The 22,451-nt window shown below is 37.7% G+C and overlaps 1 protein-coding gene across 1 annotated transcript; it reads right to left on the reverse strand.

Annotated features, from left to right (window-relative positions):
- Positions 1–1,627: 1,627 nt before the first annotated feature.
- Positions 1,628–21,651, reverse strand: LOC105143780 (MOXD1 homolog 1). The gene is made up of 10 exons (XM_011052272.2): positions 19,973–21,651; positions 6,634–6,783; positions 5,356–5,529; positions 5,013–5,096; positions 4,374–4,557; positions 3,830–4,095; positions 3,312–3,730; positions 2,845–3,029; positions 2,574–2,704; positions 1,628–2,184 (listed from the first exon to the last, which is right to left on the reverse strand). The coding sequence occupies exons 1-10, from the start codon at positions 20,948–20,950 to the stop codon at positions 2,041–2,043; spliced, it is 2,715 nt and encodes a 904-aa protein (XP_011050574.1). The 5' UTR covers positions 20,951–21,651; the 3' UTR covers positions 1,628–2,040.
- Positions 21,652–22,451: the final 800 nt, after the last annotated feature.

A 22,451-nucleotide genomic window follows, 5' to 3' on the forward strand; every position in this document is an offset into this window, starting at 1 on the left:
TGGAACAAAAGGTACTGTTCAAAAAGCATTGTCTAGAAGATAATTTGAATATGGATTTGTTATTCCCAACAGCTCTCTTCTAGTGACAAGCTCTGCCATGTGTTAGTGTTGTTGGAAGTAAGAGATTCGTACTCAAATTTCCATTCTTCTAATCTTCTTTATTGATTTTATTCTTCTGAAGTGTATCTTTTGACACCGCGCGATACTACAGGATATTTTTTGATACACGTATCTTATGTTTTACGTCATATTACAGCTGTAGACCTACGACCAGGGATTCAATCTGTCATCCTTTAATGATGTGGAAAATCGCTTCACAAATCTTCATTATCCTGCTAAAGAATTTTCCTATTCGGCGTCGCGTAGTTTTATTCAATTACTGACAGAATCGTAATTAAGGACACATTCATTTATACACATGTCTTAATAGAATTTTAAATGTTTATTTATTATCTGATTTTGTGACATTATTTTTGCCTTCGTTTTTTATTTTTGAATTATGCTTAAAATTGCTAAGACAATTAAAATTTCAATGATTATTCAATTGTTATTAATAGTGTAAAGGATTACAAGAAATAATTCTACACCTATCCAGTGAGCGAGGGATTCTCTCAAAACGTTAAATAAATAGTATAATTCTATAATAATATAATGGAAATAAAATGCTAATTGTTAAAAACAGCCTAAATTTGCGCGTTTTCTTCAGCGTTGAAATACCACCGTCCCTTGACAATGAATTGTAACTACCTTATAATAATAATTCTTTCACTTATTACATGCGTAATTTAATATCAAAATCGTAACAATACAGTGAGGTTCTTTAATTTTATTTGATCCCTTCATATTTATTGCCACTATTTTTTCCTTTTTAAAACATATCTGTTATTATAATAGCTAATATCATTATGAATATTTTGCAATATGGAATGTTTAATACCTCATGAGAGGTAGGACCTTTGCTTTCTCTAATGTCAAAAAATTCAAATATTGATCTTTTGTGTTATAGTCATGACAAAGATTTATTTCCAGTATAATACAAAAGATATTTAACGATATTTTTTTTTTAAACTTGATTTTTTCTAAAATAAATAGTATAAAAATTAGTCTTTTAATTATTTTTTTATGTTTTCACATTACTCTTATTATTTCTATTACACTAAAAAATAATTTTACGAAAGAAAGAAAAGGATGTATAAACATGTATGGACATATTTCATACATGATTATGCGTATCTATGTTATGAATATTTATGTATTTTTATACATATTTATATATATTCATGCATAAAAAATTTTTTATCGGATTTTTAATCAAATTCTAAATTAAGCCTAATGTTAATAAAGATTTAATTATTTGTGTTGATAAATCTATTTTGACAATAAAATTTCGATTAATTATCTATAAAAATTAATTTAGGAATCTTTTGAGAGAAACTTTTAAAAATATTTATGGACTAAAAATGGGACAAGAATGAGGAAAGAAGAAAATGTTTTTTTCACTATTAGGGGATTTAAAAAGAATTATTTTCTAAATTCTCTGTGCTATCTGGGAATATACATATATAATAATTTATGTTCTTTATTAGATGGAAAGAAGATGAGATAAAAATATATCAACAAGAATATGTTTGGAGAAAATATTTACAAACGTTTATTTTTACACAACACACGCATTACAAAATAGTAAAACGCCTTATAAATATGCATAATTAGTAATTACGTATTTACACATTATATTATATTATGTATTCTATATTTATATCTATTTATACATATATGTGTTCTTAGTGTGCCGGATTGACAAAAACTTTAGGAATATCTTGACTTGTTTCAAGCGGTCGGTGCTCGTTCGGAAAAATCGCTCGCCTTATAAGATAAAATTACTTAAATTAATAAATTAATCAGGTTTATCTTGCAAAGTTGAAATATGCAGAAGACATTTATCACGAAAACCCTGTATTTATATTCGCGTTAATTAACAATGCGAAATGCGTTTATCACGTCACCTTTGACTGTTAACTATTCATTTGAGGCTTCTTATTATAATATAGCGATCAATGCGGTGACTGTAATGACCAGGTTTATCCAACGAATGTAGGAAACTTTGGAGGAGCCAGACTTAAGTTCGCAAGTGTTTATTTCCGGTAGCGCCGTGTAATTCGGGAAGTTCAGAATACTTGGCCGCTTAAAGAGTTAATAAAAAAAATTAATATAAATTTATGATAAATAATATTTATAACACAAAATTAATAAATTTAATCTATGTCATCAAAATTATTAGATAACTAAAAAAATAGTTTTGTAGCTTTAAGAATAAATCAAATATAAGTAAAATTGTTTACATGAGTCTTTGTAATTGTTAGTACGTAAATAATATTCATAAGTTCATTCCAACTGTTTGCGAATTATATCTTATCGCCTCATAAATATATTATTTACAGATTAACAACTCAAAGACGTATGTAAGTATTTTATTTGCTCATTATTTGATTTATCTAGTAACATTTTCCAGTACTTATATTCTTCTTAGAAAAGTTTAATTAAAAATATTATATTACATTGAGAGATTTTACCAGTACTAATTGATCGTCCCTCTTTCTGCAAAATGTCATATGTTCGCCGTGATATAAATTATATTCTACAGGTTTTGCTAACAAATCATCCTTCCACTGCATTAGCATCATATGTTCAGCAAAAGTACGACCTAGAAAATTTAAGAAAAAAATTAGAGGGAAACGTGTTGGAAATATTCTTTTCGATGAGACAAAAAATTTTATATTTATCGTTTTAGCTATTTAATTTTTATATTATTATATAAAACGACATTATTCCTATTATATATACCTCGAAATTCTATGGGATCCTCAATGATGAGTCGCGTGAAAATGTTATCATCTTCACTCTCTTCTATGTGATCTTTCATCGCTATTAATGCAGACTTAGCTTCTTTAATGATAGTCTCATCAATTTCATCGATTGATTTCGAATGACTAGGAAGCTGTTTGGTTGAAGGCGAAATCAACTCAGATCTAGAATTTTTTTATGAACGAAATATTTAAATCAGACGACAAAATCTACAATCTATTTAATTTAGAATTTTCTAAATCCATCTGTTCCTTTTTTCTTTTCTTAATTAAAAAAGATAAAAATTAATATTTCATGAACTGAAAGATATTTCATGAAAGAATTAACACAGATCATTAAATTAAGCACAAATTAAATTAAAGGATTTTCGTGATAATTGATACTCGTGTGTTTTATAAGAATCGTGTCGAATATATCCTATAATTATTCTGCGTGAAAAAACTTACCCATTCGTTAGGAATAGTGTTTCCAAGTAATCCATTGTCATTCCCCGGAAGTTTGTTACAGCCAGAATCTTGAAAAGGTGCTTAACGGGCGTCATACTATAACAGGCGGCAAGAGGTGTTTTGGGATAATACACGGCGAATGCTAGACACATTTCCTGGGTAACTGCGTAGCCTCCAAAAGTCGGTTTCTTCCTGTCCAGAGTGCCGTAAATGCATTCCGCGGCTAACTCATCGCCAGGCAATACTTTCACTTCTTTTTCCAGAGTATAAGATTGCTGGTAGTCGAAGTCGTAGTGATTGTCCTGGACTATCCTCGGCAGCTCTTTACCTTCTCGAATGTGCTTCAGGCCGAGACGTCGACCAGCCAAGTGCGAATGCAAGACAACTGACACGATGTTGATACCGTCTTCAGGAAACATCTAAAATAACATTTGAGATTATTTTTATTTCTTTTATACATTCCATTTTATGTGCTTGTTATATGCGAATAATTTAATATTTTATAAATCTTTAATTACTGTCTGAGTGCACGCTGAAGTACAATATCCGACAGTGGCGTACTCCTTTCGCTGCGGAGGTATTAGATGAAGAGGGCTCACTGCTACGCCGGTCACCAGAATGCCAGCTTCCTGAGGACGAAGCTTCTCAGTCAAATGAAGTCTTACTCCGCTGCTGTCGTTCACGTTCTTTAACATAGGATTATTATAGTGGACTTCCAACATATAATATGAGTTCTCACTTTGTTCCGCTATTGGTATACCGATGTGTTCTGGCATCCATTCCCCTGCACAACAGTAGACGATTCTATTACGCTGCTTGTTGTATTGTAAAATTAAAGGAAATCTATAAATATATATCGCTCTTTGTGTATACATTATTCAGAAATTTTCTTTAACACGAATTTAAATCGATTTATCGGCTTTACTTTAAGTTTCGAACTTTTTGAGATTGTGACATTATATTTTGTACAAATTTCAGTTTGCCGAAGAGGCTTCATGAGAGTCTATTATTATATTATAAATGAACAATTATCTGTGTCTGCACTTTGTGAATAATTTATACCTTTACTGCCACGAGCCCAAGCGAGGATAGGTTGTAAACACGAGTTCCATTCCTTCGGCACTGCTGAAATATAGCAATGATTGCCGGCCATTCTGGTGTATTTGCCGAGCATTGGCGATGTGCACTCGTACAAAATTATATGATGAACCAAATCCTCGTTGCCCTTCTCTATGAGTGGTGTATACTGAAACGCATAGATAATGTATGAACGCAAGACGCCTAAACTCGCTCTGCCTTAGATTATCAGACAAATCCCTTTTGCGCAGGATATATATATCTTGGATCTTTAGTTCGGGATTATTAGATTACGTTCGTAGAAACTTGGGAGACTATTGACATGAAAGATCTGGGACCATCGTAGGTGGGGCCCTGGGAACGATTGTGATCATTTTTCTCGCGATCATTCTCCCATTGATAGTCGGTGAACGTTTCGGTGTACGCAGTGACATCATTCCGGGTCTTTTTTTTTTATTCTAACAACGCGTCTACCCCGTGCGATGTCCGGCATGAATGACCGTGATTCGTGAAGCACATACGAATAAAGCCCAGCCTTTGCATTCCATCACAGCGTCGAGACTTATCGACGTCAAGTTCGCGTCTACTCGAGATATTTTAATTTATTACTGTTTGTGTACTTACTCCTATCATGTGATGTTTCTTGTTCAGGGAGGGCTTGAAGATCTTGCACCAGTAGACAGTATTCGTGGTATTGGTTACTTCAAACTGTTAGACAGAAACATAATTAAGCCTCAATTTATTCATTGAAACGCGTGAAAGAAAACAAGGGATAGTTCGAATTTAAACTAAATTTGATCATAAAGATTTTATTGATAAAATAAAACTATTTATTCGCAATATTCATCCATCTTTGCTTCTTATTTTGAATAGTTAACAGATAATTATCTAAACCTCAGTAATTATCTCAACTTGCTAAATGAGAATAAAAATATCGAGAGAAAGGGGTATCTTATTTTTTTTTTACCCGAGTTAACTTCACATCCCAATGTCGTATATCACTACTTTCTTGCGGTGGCGAATGTGTCGCAGCTGTCTTCAGCCTCAGAATCTTACCGCCTCTTGTCTGCCCATGCCACACTGCTGTATTTAATATGGGATCTTCTTTGTGCAGAGCCCACAATACCTTGATGGTGTCGCCCTAAAATTGCACAAATTTTTCTAATCAAAGCACTTAATAAAATTATTGTTTTAAAAATATTCTTAAATTATACGATTTTCTGCAAAAAAGCTCAAGTGTGTAAAAAATGACTTCAATATATGTATACGTGTGATTAGTTTCCCTTAAAAATAACATACTGTACGGCATACAAACATGAATATGCACATTTAAACGTGCAGTATATCAATTTTATACGGAAAACTAAATAAAATACATACATTAAAGTCACTTTTTATTTTTTTAATTTTATATTATTTCAGTAAATAATATGCATGTATATATCTTTTTCCAAGTGTTATAATGACGTGACTACAATTAAAATCAAATACGTTGACCGCCGGAAGATTGTCCACAGCGAAGGAGATAGACGGCATGTTAAAACGCCTAAATATCACCGCGGGAATTCGAGACTATGGGGCCCTACGGGCCTCTTAAAGCCGCGAGGCTGCCTCCCCAAAACATAAATTGAAAGAAGATTCTCCACGAATTCTATGGAGTCGTGACAATATAGTAAATCTTTGGACGATACTTGTTCTTTCTTTCTCTATCTTTTTCAGATTCCTTTAAAGATTCTTGTTTGGCCGACGAGATATGTACAGCAAGATTTGCTTTCTTTGCACGCATTTTAATTACAGAGTAGCAGATTAGAGGTCGGAAGGTAATTTTGGTGTTGGGAAGGTGCGATAAATTCCTGGCCCTCGCTGCGTTAATGCGCGCTTGCGAATCACCGTTGGCATTCGAGAATGACTCCTTTCAATTACGTATATAGTATTTGAAACCCCCCGCAGACCGCAGAGTCCATAAGATTTATAATAGTTCAAGTCTGAAGAAAATGACGTTCAAAATGCACCTTACGGTGTTCGCTCACAGCGAATCTTAATTTTAAGCATTTGACCCAATCATCTGTTCCTACAACATTTTCTCTTTGCTTATTTTCAATTTGCAACAATTGTTCATAACATGCTTTAATTGATATGTTGCTCAAGGTTTGAGAAGTAAAAGATCAGTTAGACTTGAATGACACTTCGTGTAAGCGAGAGTGTCAATACAATTATTATAAAATGATGTCTTCTTCTGACTTACTGTAAGTTCATGATCCTGATGGTCGCATGTCTTCCACTTCCTAGCAAACGTCACAACGGTACGGTTGCCGTTTTGCGTGCCGCTGATCACTTCGACATCCTGAGATGTGTCAATAACCGGCGCAGCATTCCTTTCGACACCGTGCAAGTCCTGGAACATGAAAAGGGAGAGACGTTAGAATTGTTGGAGGTTCAACGTACTCGTTGAAACGAGGGCCCAGTGGGCCCCAAAACTTGCTCCCTGGCTATTGGACGAGAGATCGAGAGCTTTATCGGGTCAGGTAAACGCCAGGTGTTCGCATCCGCAGCGAACTGGGACTTTAGGTTCTTCTACCTAACATAATTCGTCTCTCCATCTTTACCTACTTTCTCTTTTACTTTTGCTTAAGTAAAGTACGATGAACTTTCGTCATTCTTTGTATGGCATGGCTTTCATTCACGATTTAATATCCGCCAACGTGATGTATTTTGGTCGTCACAATAGAGAGAGGATGTGTGTTGACGCTTTTCATAAAATTATATACACCTCGATTATACACGGGATATACCTTTTACGAGTTCTTTAACAAACTCGGAATTGATAATTCCGTAGATAATGGAATGGAGTTGAAGCATCAACGATCCAGAATTAAAAAATTATGAATCAATATAAAAAGATAATTTCAAAAATATAAACTGAAATCTTTGTCTAAAGTCGATTTCAATAGAAACTTAATAAAGACGACATTTAACGACTACTGTAGTTAAGAAATTACAAGCATCAACGATGAATTATCTTTCATTAGATTTTTGTAGTGGCAAAATCGGAACCGCCGAAAATTCTGATGGATCGCAAGATTACGCGATAGGTCTGGAACATATTGTAGCTTTATGAAAAATTACTGTGTGCGGCCCGATATTTCGGTGCCCGACGATAAAGCGTTGGCATTTCGCAAAAAGGAGAACGATTTTTCAGCTGCCGTGGTAGAACACGCGAGTTAAGTGTGATTTACGGGGCGACTTTTATTCGCGCTAGAAGCCGCGTCTAGTGACGTCATTAATTCGTCAGTGAATTCTCTCGACTCTGCTGCAATTTGCTTGAAGCAAGCTTCTTAATTCGTCCGCGAATTCTCTGATAAAAGCTTCTTGTACACTCTTGATTTTTATTCGCTAGCGATTAAAATTTTTAAGTCGCAGCGTTAAGTGGTCGCTAGTGATCAAGCGAATAGTTGGTCACAAAGCGCAACAGCGGCTCGAAGTATGTCATTCGATGACATGATTATTCTCTGATGCTTATGATCTGAGCCGAGGCGTTTCAGAAAAATTCGTCTTTTCACGCTGACGACTTAAAAATCCGCTCTGGAGCAGCAAGAAACTAGTGACAATAAAAGTCGCCCCGTGTAAATCACGCTTAAGGGCAGCTAGTCGGCAGCAGGCATTTGGGTCCGTTGGGCCCCGGTTACGGTGGAGTGCCCCGCTAACGTTCGTACGCGCAGGGCGTAAGTGAGGTTCCCGAAGGGAAGTCCCCTTCCTGCACGTAATGAATCCGAATAATTGCCGGAGAACGTCGTCATGCCCGGTGGAGTACTACGCGCCTCGTAACGAGCACGTGCAGAAAGGAAACGATAATAGGCGTCTCTCTCTCTCTCTCTCTCTCTCTCTCTCTCTCTCTCTCTCTCTCTCTCTCTCTCTCTCTCTCCAAAAACGCTGCGAGAAGCCAGTGGAAAATGCGACGAGGGAGGGCAGACACTCGTTAACGCGTAAAACGATTCACAAAGTGTTCATGTCTCTGCACAAAAAGTTTCGAAATTATACACTTCGAAAATCACCCCATTGCAGAATTGCCCTCTTGCCCTCTTGTCTAATATTTTATTTTCGCGATAACTTTAATTGTTTCTCTCAGTTTAATTTGCGAATTTTTCAGAAATATATATGTCTGATAAATAAATTAAATTACGATCAATAAATTTCAAAATCGAAAAATAAATCAGCAGTTTTTCATATAGACACAAGAAAATAAAATTCTTTTAATTAATGTTGACAGATTATATGTAAATTTAATAAACTGTTAACCAAATAATCCTTCCGTTATTCATAAAAATAGAACTGAAGCCTTCACGTGTAATGTTAAGACAATTTTTGATCTTCGAGCGAAGATAAGCGGGTTTTAATTACAATCAGTTCACGAGGAACAATCCGGCTGGGTATCATAATGCTACGTGTGCATAAATCTTCCCGGAAGGCTGCGAGAATCTTTTTTTATCTCGATCGGAGCGGTAGAGTCGCGTCGCTATTTCGTGGGGTTCAAGTGCGTTCTCACGAAGTTTGCAAGACGGTTTTCTCATGACATCCGGATATTCTCATCGCCATCGAGTTAATTAGTACGGCCCTGGTGTTGTTTGGCAATTAAGAAGGTCTGAGAGCGTCCTAAGAATGCTGCAAATTTATTCCATCGTTATCCAAAATTTGATATTCCAGAACGAAGCGTCTAGTGAGCTCTCGTGTTAATTATAATTCATTTTTATTTACTTTTTACTTCGCAAGATTTTATATCAGTTTAAGATTTTTATATTTAATTTTTTCATACTTAATTAAAATAATTTAAGATTCTTTTGCAAGATTTTTATATAAATTTTATATTAATTTAATTTACAATACAACAAACAATTGTAAATAATTATTTAAATTAAAATTGAAGATAATATATCAGTTCAGATAAAATTTATATCAAAAGTTCAAATTCAATAATATACTAAAGACAAAATACCTAAAAAGAAAGATAGAAATGTTTACAAATATTGTTATGACTGTGACTATTGTTAACGATCGATCATTTGATTACCACGCATTGATATGCTTAAAATCTAATAAGTTCATACACACATCTAGTATCGGCTATTTATTAGCATTAACATTATATATATTTGATTTAATTTACAGTAACAGTAGTTGAGTTACTACTACAGTAGTAGTTGAGTAATTTACAGTAGTCTTATCGCGTTTCGTGTGGCTGGTGATGAATGTAGATTCTTTACCATATACTTGTCTTATCGGATCTTCTTTCAACATCGCGTGAATAATCTATCTCACTATAAAATTAAAAACATATGTATTCTATCTGCGTGTCATCTCGACCACCAATTTATCGGAACCAATTCGAAATGCGTTCGAGTAGTTGGCACTAGCACTTGAGAACCAGCGTCGTAACTATTTGAAAAGCGATTTGATAAAAGAGAAAAAGCAGAAAACGCTCTTGATTCCCACGCCGGATTATCACGACTGCGCCGGGGTGAAAAATATCACAAAGATGGCTCGATCGTTAGACCAAAGTATTATGCAAATTATCCGGTTACGAGCTACGAGCTCTGCTCTCGCAGACACCTGATTTTCTACGACTGTGAGTCACGAAGACTGACAACGAGGAAGTTGCCTCCCGTGTTCTCGGTTTAGGAACTGGTTTTCTTGGCACGGAATAACGAATGAGCCGTTGACGATGTCGTTATTGTAATCTTGGTGTGAATAATTGTGCACGATACCCGGCGAGGGGTGGATATTTAAAGATCATTAGTTCCTTCGAATCGACGACTCACGTAACGAAAAGAAAGAAACAGAGAGATTGCAGTTTAGATAGTCGAGATTTAAGTTATCGAGCTACCGAGCTACTTTCGATTTGCCGGAAAGGAGGTACCTTTGAAAAGCAAAAAATTTATTCGGCGGATGTGACGTCACGAATTGGCGACCACTTCCTATGACGGTCTCTTGAGAGGCTTCTCCGTTCACATCATCCACGTGTTCTTTTCGTGAGACGTTTCTTGGGATAAGAGGGAAGATAGATGCGGATCCTTGAATGATAACACGAATTTCTTCTTTATGAGAGACATTTCATGAGAAATGTCTCAGAGTCGGGACATTCTTTCTCATCGCGTGAACACGCACATTCAATCGATTTTTTTTCATTTATTGCAATATGAGATTAAAAGTTATTTCTGTGAGTATAATGTAAAGATATAAAAACCGTTCTTAAGTTTGCCTGAAAAATCATTGTCCTGAAAGAACTTTTAAATTGTAAAAAAATACATCCGGATTAGTACGGTCTGTCGGATTTATGTTATTTATATCCGGATTAAGATCAGAATTAAGATTGCTCGTCACAAAATCTCGAATAACATTCGAATGAGGGATGAAAACAGGATGTTATGAGATGCGTTCCTTCTGCGGTTTCATACTTTCAGAAGGTATGAATCTTTCTCTCTCTCTCTCTCTCTCTCTCTCTCTCTCTCTCTCTCTCTCTCTCTCTCTCTCTTTCTCTCTCTCTGTAATTTTCAATTTCGTAATAATAACGTCATATTATTTTAACAATAGTTTTGCAACGATTGATTTGTAGATTAATCATTTAATTTCTTGTCATTAAGAATCAACCACGATTTTCTTATAATTTTTATTCTAGATATATACAATTTCCTTATTTTACATTTAAATGTGTGACACACACTCATCGGCCAATGATGTTTTCCAAGTTGGAGTTTTGAAAACTTTATAGGTTTTTATTGATAACCTTCACTGACGATGGCCGAAATATCTGAATAAAAATAATTTGTTAACATATACATATTGTTCATGTAATCGTGCGGATTCTTATTTCCCCGCTTTATTTTCTTGTTGTTTTTCATACTTTCATCCCGCAAAATGCACATCTCAGAGAAACGTCCACTTTTAGGACACGTCTCGTCCCGAAATCCCGATTCCAAATGTTTCATGAAATAGATTTTTCCATGGCAGATAGATGCAACTGAATGCGCGTTCAGATAAAAGGGAAATGCCGCTTTGTGTCAACGTTGTAAAAGTGGTTCCCATGGATCTCGTGGTCCAGGAGAGAAAAAGGAAGGAATTTCTCCGAAGAGGCGCCACTAGGAGAAGGATGCTCGCCAGGTGTTTTGGTGGTGGCCTCTTCTTCGCCCTTCTCTCTCCCTTCTCTCCTCTTGCACTTGTACGTCGTATAAGTGTGCGTGTATATGTGTGTGCATTTGGGTCGCCTTCTCTCTCTCTCTCTCTCTCTCTCTCTCTCTCTCTCTCTCTCCCCCTTCCTCCCTCTCTTTCTCTCTCATAACCACTGTCCTCTTTTACTTGGCTCTTTCGTCTTTACATCTTCTTTTCTCTCTTCTTTTCGCTCTCGACCCCTCAGTGAAACCAACCGCCACTTTCCGTTTCTCTCTCCCTCTCCCTTTCTCTCCTTCGCATATATTCAATATTTTTCTCTCTTCTTCTTACGACCAAATCTCCTTTTTACCACCTGGCAGAACAGCAGCTGGTAGCGACGACCAGCTCCTCCTTATAGGTAGGAATAAAGGAATTCTATGTGTCCTTCGGGAACCTCACGAAGAATCGTCGCGACAAATTTCGTGTGAATTACTCACAGATTTATTGTAGACTACAACTTGGTTCCATCTTTGTGAAAATAAAATAGATAAACCCACTCTATCTTTTTTTTAATAAAATATATTTGTGATATATTTTTTGTGTCATAAAAATAATTAATTTATCTAGAAAAAAAATAATGTTAGCTTCTTACGTACTTAAGTATTTTAGTGTAAATTTCATTTTCTCCCTAATGTACGTCCATGTACGTGAATGAAGCTAAGTGAGAGCAGAAAAATCTAAGTTTCAAAGAAGTCAAATTTTCAATTAAAAAAAATGACATCTTTTATTATACAAATATTATGAATTTATATACAAAAAAAACTGTCAACTTTATAATGTTCATACTCATTTAAACTTCATTATTTAAATCTCTTCTCATATTTTTCATATTACTTCTTTTTACGAGAGAATCAATTCTTTTTTTTTTTTTTTTCAGAACGTCTCGATGTTCTGAATTGGTCCACTTTATTTTTCTTTTTTTCAGGAAAATATATATTATTATTAATACCGAGTTTTTAGTTTTTAATCGTGATTCGGGCCCGGTTCTCACGTATCGCGATCTCGGCGTCGGAGGCGCGCTTACACGCGGTTACGCACAATTATGAGCAACGAGTCGTTAAGGTTCATCGTAGCCGGTTTTATGAGCGGTTACACGGAATAATAATCAACGAATTAAAATGCGGTGGTAATCTCTCCCACTTTCGGCGGGGGCGCCCGACCACTCGAGGGTGCATGCGTCCCTCGCAATTTACTCGACGAATCGCTTAACGATTCCGGCGTTTAATGCTTTAGTCGCACATGGAATTCCTGCCCTTACTCATCGTACGAAAAATGTAAAATCGTGTAAAAGACTTTCGATCAAGGCTTGCTATTAACGGCTGAGTAAAGTTACGCGGTTAAAATTGTATAGATTCTTGTCTTTAATTATTTTGCAAGTCAAGTTGACGTATCGCATTAAAGATGAAATCTTTAGAAATTAGACCAATTAAAAAAATGATTGGTATTTTATATCAGAAACATTTAATGAGATTCTAATTCCGTTAAAGAATGTTGGTTCATTCTTACACAGAAATTGTTTGGGTAGAAATCAAAGTTTTCTCTCAATTTTTTGAAAACAACATAGAGTTCCTAAACTGCGGTCTTTCGAGACCTCAAGACATTCGCTCGTCAGAACTAGACGAGTCTCGTTGGCATACGTGAGTGCTTCTGCGAACCAGTTTCGCGGTGGTTCGGCCGCTAACAGCGCTAATTTGCCCTTCTTTTCTGAGCTGAGTTGTTTTTGGGCCTGGCGGGCAAGTCAGGACACGAAAAAGGGGAGTAACTCTCATCGCGCCGCAACATATTACAGATAACTGGTACGGACGAAAAAACGTGGTAGAAAGCAAAGAGAGAGACCAGAGAGAAGTTTCTGTACTTATACGGAACATTGTGACTCCAGAATCGTTCAGATTCAAACTATTATTTTCTTCTAGTTCTTACAATTTGTAAGAGAAACGGATGAAAGATTCAATCCACGATCCTTAAAGCGTTCGTTTTTTTTTATCAGTTTTTCTTTTTCCTGCCAGTTTTTATCAATTGTATATGTCCAATGGAGAGACGGAGCTCTCACAGTATCGTAAAGATTATCGTTCCAGTGCGTAAGAATTTTAAACCTGAGGAATTATATAATATCAACAGATTTACACGAGACTCAAATTCCCCCCCCCCCCTCCCCCGATTTTAACGAGCTTTTAATATGTTGTTTTGTAAACGAAAATAAGAGTCGTGTACTTTTTTATACGTTGTCCCCTATTTTCGTCAGAAAACAATATATTAAAACTTCATCAATATTGAAGGGGGAACTTGGATCCCTTTCCTTATTAGGCATATTGATTATAATTTATTACAATCTGATAAGCTTAAGTAGCCTGCAATCAGCAAATGTCACTATACACGTTGACATTATAATTACGAGTCTTTTTATTAATACGAGGTATACTGGAGTCCACAGGTTCCTCAAGAGATTCATCAATAGCCGATTGTTACGACTGATGTAAAGTTAACCGGGCCCTCGCGAAAAACCAAGGATCTTGGATTACGAGAGGAGAGAAATAAAATGGTGATCGCGCGGATTCCTCGCACCGGTAAGAAACGAACGATGATTCAGGTACGTAGCCGAAGGGTGGTTCACCAAGACTGGACAAATGGCGCGTAGCGGACAGTATTTCATTCGACTCGGGTGGACCGGTTCCGCGGGAACCGTAAATCATATGCTGGATTACGTCGGCTCCGACGTCGGGAATGCTAATGAGCGCCTCATACTTCGTTTATCAATAATGCAGAAATCTCTTCGTATCGGGTATCCGCTTGGGCTAACTTCACAATCGATAGTCGATACTTCCGTCCGATGTGTCCTTTTTAGGCTTCCCTTTTCCGTTTTTGAGTTGAGGAGACATGAGTTTCGGTGCGATAAAATTCTCGGTATTTTTTGATGAACTTAAAATTATTGTTATTGTCGTTTAAATGAGTAATTAATTTCAAATTGAATCTAGTATAACATTGAGAATGATCCAATTGGGGTCGAAACGTTTGTTGCAATAAACTTTTGTTTTTTTCTTTTAAGTAACACAGCATTAACATCTAGCTTGGCTCGTAGCCCTATATTTATTTTAAAATTAAAAATTTGAAATTCTCCTGTTTAAAAATTATATGATTAATTCTGGATATTAACAAAAACTTTTCTTCGAAAGTGCGAGTGTTATAAACTGAAAAGGCTTATTACGAGAATAATGACCTACTAAGCTCGCTACGCCGAGTACGAGATGAATCTTAAATCCATGAAATATTCTCCCGGTCGACTGAAATCCCTTTTCATCTCTTTCTCGTCGCGAGGAATAACATGGTGTAACGCGCGGAATGAGATAAAGCGGTATAAAAACCGATGAGCCGAACCAACGACGACGACGACGACGAAGAAATGAGAAAAGAGGGAACTATGATTAGTGCGAAGACGGAGAAGATAGACAAATTTTCTGAGGAATTCCTGGTCTCTTCTTCGCTTGGGAGAAGATAAACCGTGTCGTGTACCAGTTGCAGGCGTAAACGACACCTCGTTGACGCTTCAGCTGTACGACGCGATAAAGTCGAGCAGCTGTCTGACCCACCTTCAGGGCATTCGGAGATATGTATACATAAATTGCACAGCCATTTCACTACCTACACTTCTTCCACATCCGCACCTTTCCCGCGCCGCTAATCGCGCTATTAATACACGCTACCGGCGCGACGGATTTTTATTACACCCTCGGGGCGAACTACTACACGTCTATGATAGTCTCTGGCTACAGTTAAAAATGGTTTCTCAACTTTTTTGCCTCGTTCAGCTCCTTTCCGGATTAATTCGAAGCGATATATTAATGATTTTTATCTCTGTGTAATGACGCTAATTAGCAACAATCACTTGCAAGAGCTGCTTTGTATTAACCGCGGCAACTTCTTCACAGTTTTATTTCTGCATAATCATCCTTAAATGCGACGCGATAACCATTGATCATTGGCTATCCGGCTATCATCCAAGATGCATTAAGGATTTTATTCTTACGTTTCTTCGGCATGTACGCTGCGCTTTGTCAGGAGATAGCGGCCGAGTATCTCCGCACGCGGGAAGGGAAACGGCGGACGCGAAGTGGGATTGGAAAAGGACGAAAACGTGTTAGCCGGTGGTAGAAAACGAAGAAGAGGGATCGTCCAGGATAATGAGAAAAAAATCACAACGAAATCGGGTAGGTGGAGGAAATGGATGAGCTGGACGATGAAGGGGGAAGAAGAGGGGGGGAGAGGCCCTCATCCATGCACCGTTGCGCTCGACTGTCCGACTGTCCGTTCCATACGTCCTGGACGGACCCATCGGCCCCTGGGACCAAAGGGATGGACGGATCGCAGATTACGTGCATTTCAGATTCACTCGTGTGCGGTGCGCAGCGACTCGTATTTCCCGGCGCGGTAATAAATTACGATCGCAATCGTCGTATACGTGCACGCATTGTCGGTCACGCTGGACGACGACGGTTGCGAGCAGCCGTCTTTAAAGCCTTTCTCTGTCGCTGCCGATGAGGAAGCCTCCATTCATTCTTCCTGGTCCAGTCGCCGGGACTCTTCTTCGCGTCGTCATGAATTAATGGCGATCAATTAATTACATCTGACGCGACCACCTTCGCGGATCCTCTTCGATTGGGACAATCTTGAGCGAAGGATTTGACAGCGCACCAATTTTTATTTTCTGATTTATGTATAAATAATCGATTTAATTTAATGTCTCTTTTTTTTCTGTCTTTCTTAATCAAACGCGTACTCTGTTTCGCTTTTTAATCGGCCATTAAAATCCATTAAAAGTATACTTCGGGATCCTTGGGACTCGAGGTATTGCGCACGATACGTGCATAACATTGCTGGCTCGTTCATTGGGCTCTGGACCATCGTTTCATCCTTCTCTGCAGCGATGTTCAAAGATTCGCACACAGCCCCCCCGCCGACGATGTCTGGAGGCCTTGACTGGGCCCCACGGACCCAACTCCAAGCCTGGCGTACCCAGCGGGCCCTCTCCTCGCCCTCTCGCCGCCGATCTTCACACACGATCACACTCGGCCACGCGAATTCACATATGCAACCCTTATATCCACATACCGTACGTGTATCCTTCGCCGCCGGCACATCCAGCTACCTTCGGAACGTCTGAATCCGAATGCATGTAAGTGCATCACTCGTCAGTACAACAGGTACAGCGCGTACAGCGATATTTGTCAAACGCGGTTATAGGGCATCTCATGTGTGTTGTGCGTATGTGTACGTGTGTATTGGCAAATAACAAATTGTCGCCTCCACGGGAGGTCGTTCCGTGATTATGACTTGCGATTAAAAATCTTTTTCGAAAATGCTGTTTCTCGCAAGCAGATATTGACTTACGATTATTGCACAAAGCTATTTTAAACAGTAATAATTTTTTATTACTATAAATTGTTATACATATTGTAAATTTATAAATTATTCTTTAATAATTTATAAATTAATTTATCCTTGAGTTCAAGATCACATCTAAAAATAGTGTGTGAAATAAAATTAAAGTAGTAGAAATCAATATTCTGTACTATTAGTTACAAAATTTGTTAGAAGACAAGTTGATGGTAACGTTTCCTGTATGTTTCTATTAATTTACGCGGTAACGAATTCTTATAGCTTGCCACTTCTCCGTTGATGAGGTACCTAGGTCGAGTCTGGATCCGTTGTGTCGAGAGATTTACAATTCATCAAAGTAAGAAGGGCATGAGGGTAGATCGATCGTATATACTGAAGGAACGCGCAGTAAGAGGCCGCCGGTCGGACGTAAATTTATCACGACGTTATCTCGTTCGTTGTGAAGCCATGTTCGTTAATTTTATCCCAACTCTCTCTCTCTCTCTCTCTTTCTTTCGAGTCTGTTCTTCTCCTTCTCCACCCTCCCTCGTCCTTTCGCAACACTTCTTCTGTTCACTCTTGTCCAACCCTCTTGTTAGGACGAGGTTCAGGTAAAACGATTTGGAAATCTGAAGTCGAAAAAATGTGGTCCACATATCGATAGATTACGGAACTTTACTTTAGAAAAGATTGAAAAAACTTGCAGGAATATATATCGCGTGACTCTCGTTTCAATCTTCCTTTTTAGGTGAAACGAGAGACGAGGCGCGAATTAAATCCGAAGGGAAGGATACTTGCAAAAGGAGATCTTCATCGCTTTGCAATCCGGACAATCGGTAGGTCCTAAAGTAAGTAGAATCAATTCGTCTTGCGGCGTAGAAAGAAAGATTGGAAAGAAAATGTTGTTATGTATCGAAGTCGAAGTCAAAGTATAAGAAGTCGGTGTCGAGTAAATTCCGCATTTTCAGCCTCCGTGTTAAACGTGCTTTGCTCTCCGGAGGAATTCCGCGCACGACGATACAGCTCGGCCGGGCGTCGTCAGGCGTAATGGATATAAATTTAATTAAGATTAGGATTTCGGGGAAGTAGAGGGTCTGGGGCCGAAGCAGGTTTCTGGAGCTCCGTCGTTCGATCCTTCGCCGGCTTTCTAGTATCTGATCGTCAATTAAAACATCTCTTGCTGCTGTTCAGAAATTTTAATTGTCAAATCAATTATTACTTTGCGCTATATAATAACATATATAAGTATTATACGTTGTTTTACCGATCAGTTTTATTACTTAAGAGTGACCCTATAATTTCTTTTCGTCGCGAGTCTTCCGTCATACGCAGTCTGTACACAAGAGAATGTTAAAGGAACCCGATCTGGACGTAAACGTCTTCATTGGCTAAGACGTCACGTTAATTAACGCTTCTCATTAAATACAGATCGATTATGCGAGCGGACTTCTCCTTCGAAAGCAATTCTGTCGATCAAGCGGAGAAATGTGGGGGTGGCGGGGGAGACTAGCGATAGTCCTTTTCTCTCCCCCTCCCTCTCTCCCTCTCTCTCCTTCTCTAAAGTTCCTTTCTCTTCTAAAACCTCTCGCAGGTCCTTCAAGATGCTGCCTCGATCTCCCTTTCTGCTGCAACCGCCTTCTTAATCTTCCTTTAATTCCCCGGCTTTTGCGTTTCTTTAGCTCCTTTTTCCACCTTTCGTTTCCTTCGTTTCATCTCTTCGTCGCGCCTCTCCTCCTCTTCCTCTTCTCCGTCTTCCTCTTCCTCTCCTCGTCCTCCCCTTTGTTGTCGCCCCCTTTTTGTACCATCTTCAGCGGTCTTTCGCCGGATCCCTTCGTTGGAGAGAGATACGCGCCGACAGGTTTCGAACTGTCTCGTATCTCTCGTGAGGGGCTGCTTCGGCGCGAAATCGAGCCGAGGAGTCAGTTTCTTCGTCGTGTGCTTTTCCTCACGCTTAAACATTTCATGAGTCGTCGGCAAAGGTTAGAGAAACTCGGAGAAACTGAGAGACCCCGTATTTTCACTCAACGTTTAATTTTATCTAATTATTTAATACAATTATTCATTTAAAGTTCCAGGACATTTTTTGTATATCTAAGCGAGTCCATTATCATATCTTTGATAAAAAATATGTCCTTGCGATTGTTAAGAATTTCTTTAAATCTTTTTAAATCGTCGCTAATTCCGAAAGATCTTGGAATACCTACAGCTTTTTTGTACTTTTATCTCACTGTCTATCTCAGTAACGACCCTGGAAGCTACGCTTTCATTCTATTATTGAAGTGACTCAGAGAGAACTGAGTGTTTCGCAAAAATAAAATGCATCGAGCAAGAAGCCGCGTTGATTGCACGCGATCGTACGCACCGATCGTATACGTAATCGATAGACGAGATAAGAAGAAAACGAGTTCTTCCCACACAAATGAACGACGACGGTAAGTCCGTCTACTTAGACCCACGATCGTTTTATTAATCCTTGCCCGCGTTCTCATGCAAATCTCTTTTTACGCGACGACCGCATTAATTTCATCGCAGTCGTGTGAAAATAATGCCGCTTGTGAGGTGTGAATAATCACAGAGAGGAAAATTGCTTTATAGAGATTTTTCAACTAATTTGTTCATTCTTAAGTTAATTACCGAAACGACTATTGTCTTCATCGGTAAATCAATTATCGAGGGAGAAATCACTTTAAAAGACTAATATTGAATAATGCTAATGTTGGTAAATGAATGATGTTGAAATCACGAATCTGTTTTGTTATCTAATACATATTAAGATAATATAGATTATATAAGAAATCGTTGCGAAGGTTCAATAATATAGAAATAATATAGATAGAGACGTATAGTTCGAATTGGCCAGCGGATCGAAGTTATGCAGTCTCGATACTTTTTTGTATGGGAACCATCCCGAACACCTTTTCAGGTATCGAGATTTATCGATCAGATCGCACACGACTGTCTTCCTAAAGATCAACTATCGAGGACATCGGACAGAATCTGGGAAACCGACTTACTAATACATAGGTTAGGTTAGTCGCATCATCTATCCAGATAAGCAGGATGTCGGCGCCTTCCATGCTAATCTTCTCGTTGAAACCAATGCCGATGTAGCCCCTGGTTTCGCCGGTGACCCTAAAGATTATCTTCTCCTCGTCTGAAGGATCCCATTCGAGGATCACGGTACCATTTTCGTCCATTTTCTCGTATCTGGTGAAATTCCTTCCTTCATTAGATAAGTCATTTGCATTTCTCCTGAACCTCACCGCTGCCTCGTCCTTGACGTAGTTCTTCGCCTTTTGTACTTCCTTCGTTGGCTCCGGAAAATACTTCTTCGGCATCCGGCTCTCCCATGGCCTCCTCTTAAAGCTCGGCCGAAAAGGATTCGGATTAATCTGCTCGTTCTCGCTGATTATCTCGAACTGCGGGTTATCTTCGCTCTCCATTTCTTCCGGAAATTCTTCGAATTCCAGAGCCTTGACGGTCAACTCTTCGTTGCTCTGATTCTCCTCGATTATCAGTCCAACCTCCGATGTTTCCTCTCGTTCCTCAGTTATTGGAACCTGCGAGATATTCAACTGCGAATTTTCAGCAGCGTCTTCGGAAACTGTTGACGTCCCTTCGGAGTATTTTGAATTCAGTGTTGGGAATATCTCGTGCTGATCAGAATTCACGTTTCCTTCCAGTTTGTTTGGAAAATCCAAAATGTCGTTTTTATAAGGAACGATCTTATTCTTGGCTTTCCACTGCTTTACCCAATTTTCGTCGACATTCAATCGCTGCTTTTTGAAGTAATTAAACCTGAACAGTGGTTTGTCCTCCTCGTGGCTCCTCTTTATTCTCCTAGAAACAGGATCCATTGGATGCCGCTTATTTTTGTATAACGACGTCCTCATGGTCTCGTCCATGTGCTGGACATAGAGATCTAACAGATCACACTTAACGATCCAGCACGCGACCAGCGTCACAATCACCTTGAGAAGCAACATCTTCATCTACTTCCTTTCTACCTTCTTGATCCTTCATACGATCAAGCGAATTCTATCATCAATACCAGGGACATGAATTTGTTCCTTTTTAATTTATCAATTTATCTTATCAAATTTAATTGGATATACAGTAAAGTATATCTAAGTTAATCTATCATTATTATTCTCTTTTAACCACACTGCACTAATTGAATATAACCGTTATCTCCTTTAAACTCTCAATTATTAATTCCAGGTACTGTTTGCAAATTTAAAAAAGAATTATTGTTATTCAATTTCTTATCACGGATGTCTTTTATCGATCTTACTTGAGATACAAATTAATTTCGACGGTAATATCAAAGTGGCTCTGCGTGTGCAATAAAAATACAGATAATTCGAGACGAATTAAGAGTTAGTTTCTTTCACAATTTTTCGTTAATCCAATTTTCGACACACCGGACTCGAGAACGATCTTCCATTCATGCTGCGCGCACGACAGTTGTGCCGGGACTAATTTAAACACGCGGCTGCCGCGCTGCCCCTGCAGATGCTCGCAGCTGCTTACCTGCGGTCCCCTTCCTTCGAGGCCCCGGTACAGGGACGTATTGACTATTCCTGGATGTATTGACTGTTCCTTGCCCAGCAATCATTATAAATCTAAATATCTAACGATAATGAAAAGGCTGAAATATGTTAATAGAATATAATAACCTTTATTTTATAATTTCCTTATTTTCCAACATAAAAATTATATTGTATTTTATATTAGACTCTTACTTGCCCTATATTGTATTTATTATTTATCATTATAAATCCTATAAACAAAGCTTTCTACGTCATCAAACTTCCAATATTACATCCGCAAAATACTACGTTATTTTTTTCTGTTATTATTAATGCTGTCGTTTGATCCTTAATATTAGATCGACATTCAATTGAGCTGACGATGCAATTTTAATTTTCACGTTTTTATACAAGATTTATAAAAAAAAAACCACTAAACATTAATCGATATGATTTATCCTTACCTTATATATAATTGTATGGATTAATTTTTATTTTTATTTATAAAACATTGTGAAATTTTAATAAAATTATCCAATTTTATATCAGGTAAGAATATAATTTTTAACAGATAAAACTAGCTTGGCTCATTAACCTTCATTATGAAAATTCTTCTTTTGAATACATCTTTCTTTAGAGAAGATAGAAACCATTGTTTACTTAGGTCCTAGTATTTCAAGAAAAGAAATGGGCAGAACACGACTCAATCATGTATATCAAGTGTTAATTTAATATCTCATCTTTAAGACAGAAACAAATGGCAGGGAAATGTAAATTATAGCTTCGTTCCGGAACAAATTATTTAGCTAAATAACTCATCGCACTTTTCCTTTCGATTTCTCATTTGCCGCATCCATGAGTTTTTGCGACGTTTTTCAAGGATCAATTCGTGTTTTTTGCGACTTATTATAGTTATACGTGCAACTAATAAGTAATCACAGCGTTTACTTAGCCGCGACTC

This window comes from Acromyrmex echinatior, chromosome 10 (assembly GCF_024713525.1).
Source record: "Acromyrmex echinatior isolate Ae372 chromosome 10, ASM2471352v2, whole genome shotgun sequence".
In the NCBI taxonomy this organism is placed as follows: domain Eukaryota; kingdom Metazoa; phylum Arthropoda; class Insecta; order Hymenoptera; family Formicidae; genus Acromyrmex; species Acromyrmex echinatior.